The sequence below is a fragment of the Glycine max genome, chromosome 17 (assembly GCF_000004515.6).
Source record: "Glycine max cultivar Williams 82 chromosome 17, Glycine_max_v4.0, whole genome shotgun sequence".
Classification (NCBI taxonomy): Eukaryota; Viridiplantae; Streptophyta; class Magnoliopsida; order Fabales; family Fabaceae; genus Glycine; species Glycine max.
Genome location: NC_038253.2, coordinates 3,563,149 through 3,573,880, shown reverse-complemented (window position 1 = coordinate 3,573,880; position 10,732 = coordinate 3,563,149). Strand labels below are relative to the sequence as shown.

Sequence of the window (10,732 nt, the reverse complement as noted above, 5' to 3'; positions counted from 1 at the left end):
AGGTTTTTTCTTGTTCAATGTTACATGTTTTTCTGATTGTATTTCACAATGCAGCACACCACTGTTAAGCCTCTGGGTGATAGAGTACTGGTGAAAATTAAGGATGCAGAGGAGAAGACTGCAGGTGGGATTTTACTGCCAGCAAATGCTCAAGGCAAGCCTCAAGGGGGTGAAGTGGTTGCTGTTGGAGAAGGGAAGTCGGTTGGGAAGTGCAAAGTGGATGTTAGTGTGAAGGTGATGTTACTATGTTGGCAAATCATTGATGCTTCAATCTATTCTCGTTTTTATTTTTCTAGATTTTGGGGCAGGAGATTGGGGGGAGGGGGCGTTTGTGTTTTCCTCTTAATTGTGAACTTATGTGATGCAGTTGTTTGTACAGACAGGTGCACAAGTTGTGCATTCAAAGTATGCAGGGACTGAGGTAGAGTTCAATGGTTCAAAACATCTTATTCTGAAGGACGATGACATTGTTGGTATCCTTGAAACTGATGAGGTCAAGGATCTTAAACCCTTGAACGATAGAGTCTTGATAAAGGTGTGTTACTCTTTAGAGCTTTGTTTATTTTGATGCTGGATGTTAGGAGAATTGCATTGGATAGTTTGTCAATCACAGAAGAGTTTTTTAACCATAAATTTGTTAGAATAAGGTGAAAACGAGCTTATTTGATAAGCTACACCAAAAAGCGTATTGGAATAAGCCAAAAAGAGCTTATGAGAGTCATAAGATATTTTCGTAAGCTTAAATAAGTTCCCCATAAACTCTTCCAGTTTCCCCCCTTGATCATTTAATACTCAAGATGTATTGTTGTTCTGCCCTTTTTGTAACTTGTTCTTGTTTGCTTTAAAGCTGTAGCATATACTGACTATAATTTCTGCTTATTTTACATGGCTGTGACAATGAATTAATGATGGTGTCTACTGATTTGTTCAAATATTTACTCCAGGTTGCAGAAGCTGAGGAAAAAACTGCTGGAGGTTTGTTGCTCACAGAGGCAACCAAGGAGAAACCATCTATTGGAACAGTATGCTTTCATATTGTTCTTGACTTCTTGTGTTGAAAAGATAGTGTAGTTACTACAAAAAATACTTGTCAGTTTTGTATTTCCTTGTCCGAGATGGGTGCCTGTGCTATGGAGTAACAACACCTTGCAAGAAAAATGTTTTCTAATAAACCTTGCTCGTTTATTTTCTGAGATTTGTCCATAATATTTTTGCACTACTCTTGATGTTACAGGTGATAGCAGTTGGTCCGGGGCCTCTGGATGAGGAAGGTAACAGAAAGCCATTGTCCGTCATGCCTGGGAATACAGTTCTGTACTCCAGATATGCAGGGAATGACTTCAAGGGCAAAGATGGTTCTGACTACATTGCCTTGAGGGCCTCAGATGTCATGGCTATCCTGTCCTAGTCAGAATCAGTATTTAGTAACAAATATTTTTTTGTTCTGTAACCAAAATTTGAGTTAATGTCGAGGGAAATGGATACTTATGTTGTGACGACAGCTTGAAATTGTAGCTGATTGCAACTCTGTTCCTTAGACAATTTTGCATTAAATTGAAACGCTTGAAATATGTTTAGTTTCTACGCCCTTTCAACTTCCCTCTCTTGTATGTGGATACTTCCATTTAGCCTATTTGCATTGCATAAAATTAGAAAGCTTTTAAGAAGAAAAAAAGTGGGATCTTCCCTTTAAGAGCAAATGTATGAGGTCATGGACCGTAAGCTTGAGAAGGCATCGTTCTATTAAGGCATTTTGCATTTGGTGCTTCAACTAAAAAATGAACATTTATTCTGTTGGTATGTCTGTTACAGTATGAGCAACCAATCAAAAGCCAATATCAAAATAACTTCATCGCAAACTTTAGTATAAAATTTATTGTTATTTTTAATAAATGTAAGATCCAGTTAAGGCATTCTTTGGTTGGATATTAATTTGGGCTGTTCTTTGTCACTACATATTCTCAAATAGATATATCTGCATCATAAATCAACTGTGAAAATTAAGTTTTAAAATGTCATTTTTAAAATAATTAAAACAGGAATATATAATATAGTTGAAGTATAGGTGTAAATATTCTGTATAGACTAGATACAATAAGGTAAAACATTTCCCGTTGAAATGTACGGGCGGAACTTGAAGGCATCTAGAAACTATTGGATAGGCAAAAAGCTAGCTAATTGTAATTTAAGCACACAAATTCCAAAATTGAAGAGTTTAAAAAGAAACTTTGTTTTCTTCCATCCATAATGAACTAAACTTTTCCAAAATGGCCACCGTGTAAACGTCGTAACATCGTAGGCACTATACAAGAGCTAGAATTGGCATGCATTCTTCATTGTCTGAGGCTCTGAGCCATTACTTGGACACCAAACTTCCGTATACAACTTTAACCATAACAAGATTTACAAGAGATCATATTATACACTAGCTGCCCTATTCTGCTGTACCTTGCAAAAAATGAAAAAGAAATCCTAATCCAACAACCACAAGAAAAGTTGATTCCAAAGGTATAGGATCTGTGGCATCAGTAGTAACGGAAACTGCTCTTGCTATATTTGAGGATCTAAACTAGACACCATCAAAAGTGATGTGGTGAAGAAAACTAGGATGCAGTTATGTGAGTCCACCTCTTCTACAATACCCCAATAAACTGCATCATTTGAAATGCATGTGTACTTTTCATTTGAGAATCACCAACCAAAAGTTTTATTAGGTTAAGTTGGTTCTCCACCAATTGAAATGCACAAGTTGATCTCTCTTAAGTGTCAGCATTTGACATCCTTCCTTTACCTATTAAAGGAGGCAGCTGAGTTATCTTCATACTGTCCCCTCCATGCATTGCCACTGTCTGTCCCACTGCAAGCTTGATTGGGGATTGGAACATTACCACCTAAATCCCCATCCAAGCTCATTTGCTGCACTTCTGCAGATGACAATATCTTTATGCTCTGGACACAGCTGACAAATTCACTGCAAGGAATCATAAGTTGGTTGTCAATTAAAACAAACCACAATTGCAGAAATAGAAGGCTTACAAATTATTTAGGACTTAGCTACTTACTCCCAAGGGTCATCACCAACAAGAAGAATGTCATTTTCATGATCCACGTATACTAATTTCCAATCAGTCCTTAGAGGATCTTCTAGCTGCCCTTCAATCCCAAACATTCTAGCCAAATCATGCCGGAGTTCGTCATATCCCTTGTAACGGGTAACATCAATACATCTTCCAACAGAGCCACGCTTTTGAACCTACAAAATTTGTACATCGTTTGGATTTTAATACACCATATAATACATTGAACTTCGAGGCGCACACACACAATGCAACCAGTAAATATACCAAATAGATTTATTTGCAGTTGTCAAAGAATGACAAACCTTGGTATATGTTCGCATTCGTGGAGTTTGGTTGGTCCGCAAACCATTATTATTATTTAAAACCCCAGTATCATTGATGCCAACATCACTTGAGCAACCTGGCTTGAAAGGCATGTTTGGCACTCCAAACGACTGTGAGCTGATATCAGCGGTTGACAGCTCAGTTTCAATGTCCCTTGGAGCACTAGCATAGTTAGACAACAAATTTTGAAGATCTTTTTGGGAGTCATACCCCCTTAGAAGCATAGTATCAGGGGTTAGACCATCCAGATTAGAGTCAAATGGCAAACTGTTTCTTGGGTGTGATTGGACATCCCTTTCCATGCAGAAGTTGGAAAGTGGCAAGTTCTGCTGGACATTACCAGGATCAAGACAGTAAGATGTTCCGGAAGAAGAAGCTTCCAGCGGATCAGTAATTGTCCCTTTATACTTCAACTGGTCAGGTCCTTTTACATTGAGCAACTCCTGTTTGATCTGTGTGTCAGGCTTACTGTGAAGCTCCTGTATCAGATTACTAGTGGGCTCAACTATCAAACCCCCCCCTAATGTGGCTGGTATTTGCTGATTTCTTTTCAGGAGGTTCGGAGGAGACACCTGGCAGTTGTTAGTAGATGGAGAGGTTGAGCATGATGGGGCATCTCCATCAGTTAGTGTAGAGGGGGCTCTAGTGATGGTATGTGATTTCTGTGTATTCTGGGGCTGGTTCATTGAAAGCTGTTGCGATTGCGTAAGAGATGAAGAGAAGTTGTTGCTGTTGAGAAGCTTCTCTGTTGAGAATGCATTATTGCCAAGTTGTTGAGGCTGATGCTGAGATATAGGCAGCAGGGGCTGCAGTGATTGCTGGTTTTGTTGGTGAGTATTTTGTTGTTGTAGAAGCTGAGACTGCAAAAGTGGGGTGGACGTGGAAAGAAGTTGTTGTTGCTGCTGCTGCTGCAATTTCTGTAGCAATTGTAGGTGGAGTTGTTGCTCTGAGGGATTTTGCTGTAACATTTGAGTGGCTGGCGGTTGTTGTAGTGCTCTCTGTGGCAGGTTTTGCTGCAACAACTGCAGTGGAGATTGTTGCAATTGTGTCTGTTGTTGCTGCTGCTGTCTCTGTAAGAGGCTAGCTTGCTGGTCTATCTGTTGCTGAAATTGTGAGTCTTGTGGTAAGGATGTCAATGGGAATGTATTCTTAGTGGCTGACTGGATACCTTGCTGGGGTTGGATACCTCCTGAAAGTAACTGTTGTTGCTGAAGCTGACCATATGCCATTGGTTGTTGTGCAAACTGATTTGTAATTTGGTTAGAGGCAACTACCCCATTATTCATAATAGTAGCATGTTGACTTGACTGTTGTTGTTTCTGAGGTTGCTGTCCTAGATGCTGAGGCAGTTGCTGCAACAATGGCAGATTTTGTGGTTCAGGCAGCTGCTGTTGCCTCTGCTGCTGGAGCTGGTTCATTGGTATTTGCAACAATGACTGCAGCTGCTGCTGTTGTTGCTGTTGTTGTTGTTGCTGCTGTTGTTGCTGTTGTTGTTGTTGTTGCTGCTGCTGCTGCTGCTGCTGCAACTGTTGCTGCTGAGGCCATGACACTGGGGACTGTTGCAACTGGTTGATTTGATTTGGTAGATTAGGTTTGTTTAATTGAAGACTTGGGGTAGAGAGGACAGGAGCTTGAAAGCTCAATAACTTGGAAGGGTCATCAGTGCTAAGGTTACCCTGAAGGGTATTAGATGAAAGCATGGATGGGAAACATCCTGATTGAGCAGCAGAGAGCTGGTTATTCTGCTGCATGCTCATCCACTGCATTAAACTGAAACCAGGAAAGATTGAACTTGAGGCATCCTTCATGCCAAAGTCATCTCCAAGCCAAGGCACAGCTCTCTTGAAAGCATTTTCCATATCTGACTCATCATCTGCAAAATCAATTGCAAGGATCATCTGTCACCACTTACCATGCACAAGGATGGGAATAAGAATAAAATGCATGCAGGGTTTATAAGTTGTACCATTCAAAAATGATATTAAAAACGAGGCTGTATATTCAACACAGAAGCAATTTGATTTTTTGTAATGTGAGGCTGGCTCTAAGGACAGTGAAATTATAAAGATAATTGGCAGCTATTAACTAACACATCTATTGCCAGAATTTTTTTTATATTTTTTTTACAAGATATGCCCATTAAAATGATACTCGATTTGAAGTGGAGATAGATATTTGAATTGCTTACAATAAGAAAATAATTAAAGATAGTATCAGTTAAGGTAATGAGTGAACACATAAATCAATGGAAGACGAGGAAATCTTCAAGATGAAAGCTGAACTAGCTAGGGGTGAAGTCTTGCTACCTGGCATTCCTGGTTGCCGGGGGAACTTTGGCCTGAAAAATGGAGGTGGACAAATGTAGAAAGGAGTCACCACTGGTTCAATTTCCCAGATTGAAACTCTTCTGGGGCGTTCACCAGCTGTTGATTCATCCCATCCAACCTATCAATAGTTCAAGAGATGTAAATGAATGATAGTGTAAAAAAACCTTTACACTGTCAGTGCATATATTAATTAGTCATAAACTTTTCTACAATCATACCAAGTTATCCAAATAACGCATCTATTTCTTCATAAAAAGTTAACGTTTTAATAATACCTGAATATTGCGCCACTGTGAGCTTTTCCAACGGACAGGATCCAAGTCACTGATACCAGTGATTGTCCCCATATACCCACGCACTCCAGACTCCTCAGTTTCAAACATCATTCTAAATCTCATTCCAAGAGAAACTTGAGTGTACATGGCTTTGTTATACTTGGCTAACGGAACAACAAATTCAGAGGGGCTAGCCCTGTCAAATTAAAAGAGCATTGTTCAATGGATGTCATGCCATGCCAGGTCATGGTAATACATATATGCTGTATGCCAAATGTACCTTGGATTGTAAAATATAGTGAATGGGCTATTATTTGCAGCAGCATGAGCAGCAGCAGCAAGAATGCCAATATGCATGCTGTCACTGGATATCACCGACGAAGAGAGTGCTGGTTGCTGTCTATTAGCACGTCTTATACCTAAAAGAAGATGCTGTTTTTCATCTCTAGAAATAATCAAAAACAACTTTGCTCAGCAACAAGGGGTCAAAATATTCCACAAATTTCCACATGCAAAATATAAAGGTATCTTACCTGATAAAAAGAACAGAATCTCCGGCAAACAGTCTTTTAGTGCTGACAAATACACTCCATCCAGTAGTCAATAGATGCCTCTTTGGTTGTCCTGTAGTCGATGTGCAACCAAGTTTAGCAATTAGCATTCAAACTCTGTAAAAATCAATTACACAGCTTCTATGTTCACAACTTGGTCAAAACCACGCATAATATTATTCTTAAAGTAAGTTTTTATTTTTTGAAAAAAATTGATCTGTTTTAGTTTAACCAAAATGAGGTTGCACTTGAACCACTAAGGAGACAATATATGCCTTAGTGGTTTAGTTTAGAAAGCACTAGATTTCAGCGGTGACATATACCATACTAAGGACAATATATTAATGAAAGATGGCAATGAATAAAGAATATGTTAAATGGGCAATACCCCGATAAATATGTCTAAATGCCCATGTATTGTCGTGCAAATCCTTGGCTACAAGCTCCTGAGCTGGAGGTTGCATTGAATAATCCTATCAAAATAAACACCCTTATGGTAAGCATGCAAACTTCTTGTGATTCTATCTCTAGCTACAAAGAATAAAAAAAAGTGAAAATGTTATGCTCGTACCAAAGGTGGTAATATTTTCTCAGCTGCTCTACGCGGCACAGAAAATCCACCATGAGTGCTAGTGTCACTAGCTGTAAGAGTTTTGCAAAAGAACTCAGTGGGTTGACGGTTTTGTTTGAGACCGATGTCTGATGCCAGTATTGCTTCTTTCTCATACTGTAAGAGCCAAATCAAACAAACTTTGATGTATTACGCATCATTTGCTTGAGAGGATCTTAAGGCTTAAACAAAAGGTGGGAAACAAATCCCACATGCAATAAACAAATTCACAGATTGAACAGCTAACATACTTTGTTTACAGGTTGAAGGGTCATCTGTGCATACACCTCGTCAGTCTCAGGATCAGCCTGCTCCAAAATACATAACAATATTATACCATTGTATCAAATCATAGAGCAATTAAAATTGTATCAAATGCAGATCAGGAATGTCACATGTGGGAAGCGCACGTACATGCAACGCAACATTGTGAAGCATGCAAATCAACTTGGATGGAAGGTTAGGGTAACTTGGTATGAAGTCAGCCTCCTTTTGCATGGAAGCTGCAACCTGAAAGTTATAATAATCAAAAGGAATTTACATCTACAGAAAGATCATGCAGTCACACTTATTTTTAATAGAATCATGGCATTTGAAAAATACTTGTTCACTGTGTCCTTGGGGGAAGTAAACCACAAGACTTCCAACAGGAGGCAAAGAAACCAAAGGTCCAGCACAAGCATGCCATAACTCTGAATTCATAGTCTTCCTTTCCCCTGTTAACAGAACAAACATAATGTTACCCCTTTTAACAAAAATATATAACTAAGTTTTTCTTTAAATGCTTTTAAGTTGTTCGATAAAAACATGGATGATTTTATATTACATCTCTAACTGTTTTCTTCAAGCATGCTATTGATGAAGAGATGCAGAATTTCAAAAGGATGTTATATACTACAGAAAACTAAATTCTTAAATGATCGACATTTTCTCAGGAGGGCAGTAGCTTAATCACATATTTCCAATTGCCAAAAGGCATTTTTAGTGAAAAAGGCAAAGGAACAGATCTTGCATATTCCTCTTGTATTGATATCAGTAGACCCATTACCCATAAAGAATATACTTGGAAGGTAATTAACTTCAGGTCAAAACCATTTCCTTTTTTTAAATTTTTTATTATATAGGAATCATATTCCCTCTGAAGACTATCACGCAAACATATTCATCATTTCCCTTCTTGCAATGAAACTTCAGAAATCAAACTAAGTGAACAAACAACTCCAGAAGTTTAAGTAAAAGAACATCAACTACACAGCGAGATGGAAAGCAATTCTCTCTTCATCATTTTTCAGGAGAAAAATGTCAATTATTGCATATCTAAGAAAACCATTTTGGACACAAACAGTCAAATGCTCATATTTATTCCATCTAAAACGATATTTGATTAATTTAACAACACAAAAGCAGCATTTTCCTTGAAAACAATCATCCTCGGAGTCACTGGCCAGGTTATGTTTGATGGTTGATGAAATAGAAAACACAAGCAGAGAACAAGAGAGACAGAGACAGGAATGATGAGGCAGTAAACTTTGAGGAAAAAAAACCCACCTTCGCCAGAATTAGGCAAGTAACCGTTGGATGGAGCCTTCATTATGACCTATAAAAAAACAATGACCCCAACTCCAAAACAAATTCACCACATGGCCTTTTCTAGCATCAAGATTTGCCCGTGTTCCACAGGATTTTCATAACAATACAATTCAAACTTCAATTTGTCCAGCACTGCCCCGGAAAACGAACAAAAAATTGTCCACTAATATGGAAGAGTAGGATCAACAACAAAAAAAGTGACCCTTTTCCCACAAATGCAACTTTTCTTACTCCAAAATCCACACAGCCCAAGTACTCCAAATTCAACAACTTAACATTCGAGGATTCAAGCCACGCATGTCAGTGCCAAATCTCAAACAAATAGGACTAAACCCCCAGCAATGGAATCCTTGTGGTTGCACAAATCAAAACGCCAAAACCAACAGCACTTTGAGCAGAAATGAAACCATCCGCATCAGCAAAGAATGGAAAACGAGTGAAGCTGATGATGTCCAAGAGGCCAAAATCTGTGCAGCAGAAAGAACCCTTTCAATAACGCCACCAAACCACAACAGAAAGAAAAACAAAAACAAGAAAAAAGGCAACTTTGAGACGAAAGAAAGAAAGTGATGAAGCACAAGTCCAAGATAATAAATATCCAAGTATGACGTAAAGAACCACCTTCGACCAGCGACCATATTCATAATTCATGAGCGTGGACAAAAGAACAGAGAGAAGAAGTGACGAAAATGGAAAAGCATGAAATGGGTATGCACTGTTGTTTCTGGGGATTGAGGTGGCACAACAGGTGATGCAGCAGAGATGAAAGTGGAAAGAGAGAGAGAGAGAGAGAGAGACGAGAAAACAGAGGCAGAACAAAAGCAAGACAGCTTTATTTCTGTGTATGTGAATGTGAACTGAACAAGCCGACATCAAATATAGACCAAAGCAGTCAATCACAGACAGACATGGTTAAACTACTAAGCCTACTATATGCAATAAACACAAAACACACATATTAAAGTTGCTCAATTTTTACATTACACACTGCTGTTTATTAAAAAGTGGTAAACCCAGGAACATATCCTAATATTGTTCGACAAGACACAAATGGAGTAAAACAATCATTTTATTTGCTGAAACTGTGAAATTGTTGTGATTTTAGTCTTTGAAATTGGTAAAATTATTATTCCTCGTGATTACAAAACTTTGTGGCCATATTCACTTCAGAGTTCAGATTCCACCGAAACTTCGCGTTTTGTGGTGCCTTTTCTTTTTTGCTATCATGGCTCTAGTAAATTGTTGAGAGGATAAATGTTTGTGTCAAAATTATTATCATTATTATTTTTTATGGTGGGAGGGTGAATTGTGTAAAGCGACTGAACCCAGAAAAAGGTTGGCGCCCATGTGGGGAGGAGGATTATTTACAATTTAGGATTCAAGAAGAATTAACCTTTTTTCTGTGAAAAAATGTAAAGAGATCTGGTACAGGAACTTATATAGATTATTAAGGTTTTAATTTTTAAATTATGGACGGTGACGTGGCTCTCCATTTGTGATCGTTGAACTGTGTGTAGATTATTTGGGTCCTAAATTTTTTCGCTATATTATGGAATTTTTTAATATTGTTGTATCGCCTCTTTTTGAGATTTTTCGTGGATGATTGGACCCACGAGAATATAAAAGCAATTTATGAAATATGATATATGATGATTCTCTAGGCCCAAAGGCTTCAAAATTTTGTTTATAGTAATCATATTAGCTTCCCTCTCTCTGGGATTTTGACTAACAGAAACAATGAGATTAGCTAAATACGCGTAATGTTTACTACTTTAATTTATGGAAAGCTTCCTCGTTTCTTCTCAGCTCAGTTTTCTTAATATTTGCTCAGTCATCATAATTTTATGTACAAATTTTAAAATAAAAGACCTGATAAATTATTACTATTATTATGGTAATATTTCTTTTAAAATTGATGGGATGTTCATATTGCTCCACTATTATTAATAATGATTGTTTTTAATGACCTGCAAAA

General features: G+C 38.0%; 2 protein-coding genes across 4 annotated transcripts; one reads left to right on the top strand and one right to left on the bottom strand.

The window, feature by feature from the left end:
• The first annotated feature begins 9 nt into the window (after window positions 1–9).
• Window positions 10–1,571, top strand: LOC100817115 (20 kDa chaperonin, chloroplastic). 2 transcript variants are annotated; one of them, XM_041011342.1, is made up of 4 exons: window positions 10–234; window positions 380–535; window positions 945–1,022; window positions 1,235–1,571. In XM_041011342.1, the coding sequence occupies exons 1-4, from the start codon at window positions 49–51 to the stop codon at window positions 1,406–1,408; spliced, it is 594 nt and encodes a 197-aa protein (XP_040867276.1). In that variant the 5' UTR covers window positions 10–48; the 3' UTR covers window positions 1,409–1,571. The 2 variants fall into 2 exon arrangements, with proteins under 2 accessions (XP_040867276.1, XP_040867275.1); XM_041011341.1 differs by having other exon boundaries at window positions 18–234; window positions 368–535.
• A 643-nt stretch (window positions 1,572–2,214) lies between these two features.
• Window positions 2,215–10,091, bottom strand: LOC100816054 (auxin response factor 19). Of its 2 annotated transcripts, XM_003551015.5 has the most exons (14): window positions 9,379–10,091; window positions 8,716–9,224; window positions 7,771–7,883; window positions 7,582–7,677; window positions 7,419–7,475; window positions 7,129–7,284; window positions 6,946–7,030; window positions 6,540–6,630; window positions 6,287–6,451; window positions 6,007–6,202; window positions 5,711–5,849; window positions 3,383–5,277; window positions 3,063–3,253; window positions 2,215–2,971 (listed from the first exon to the last, which is right to left on the bottom strand). In XM_003551015.5, the coding sequence occupies exons 2-14, from the start codon at window positions 8,756–8,758 to the stop codon at window positions 2,788–2,790; spliced, it is 3,411 nt and encodes a 1,136-aa protein (XP_003551063.1). In that variant the 5' UTR covers window positions 8,759–9,224; window positions 9,379–10,091; the 3' UTR covers window positions 2,215–2,787. The 2 variants fall into 2 exon arrangements, with proteins under 2 accessions (XP_003551063.1, XP_040867274.1); XM_041011340.1 differs by having other exon boundaries at window positions 8,716–10,091.
• Window positions 10,092–10,732: the final 641 nt, after the last annotated feature.

Bases quoted from the DNA above. Each gene is read 5' to 3' on its own strand.
- LOC100817115 (XM_041011341.1), top strand. From the start codon at position 49: ATGCAGCACACCACTGTTAAGCCTCTGGGTGATAGAGTACTGGTGAAA. The intron at 235-367 runs GTGATGTTACTA...TATGTGATGCAG, and splicing joins AAGTGGATGTTAGTGTGAAG to TTGTTTGTACAGACAGGTGC. The intron at 1,023-1,234 runs GTATGCTTTCAT...TTGATGTTACAG, and splicing joins AGAAACCATCTATTGGAACA to GTGATAGCAGTTGGTCCGGG.
- LOC100816054 (XM_041011340.1), bottom strand. From the start codon at position 8,758: ATGAAGGCTCCATCCAACGGTTACTTGCCTAATTCTGGCGAAG. The intron at 7,678-7,770 runs GTATTTTTCAAA...TATAACTTTCAG, and splicing joins CCCAAGGACACAGTGAACAA to GTTGCAGCTTCCATGCAAAA. The intron at 6,631-6,945 runs GTATTGCCCATT...CATCGACTACAG, and splicing joins ATTTAGACATATTTATCGGG to GACAACCAAAGAGGCATCTA.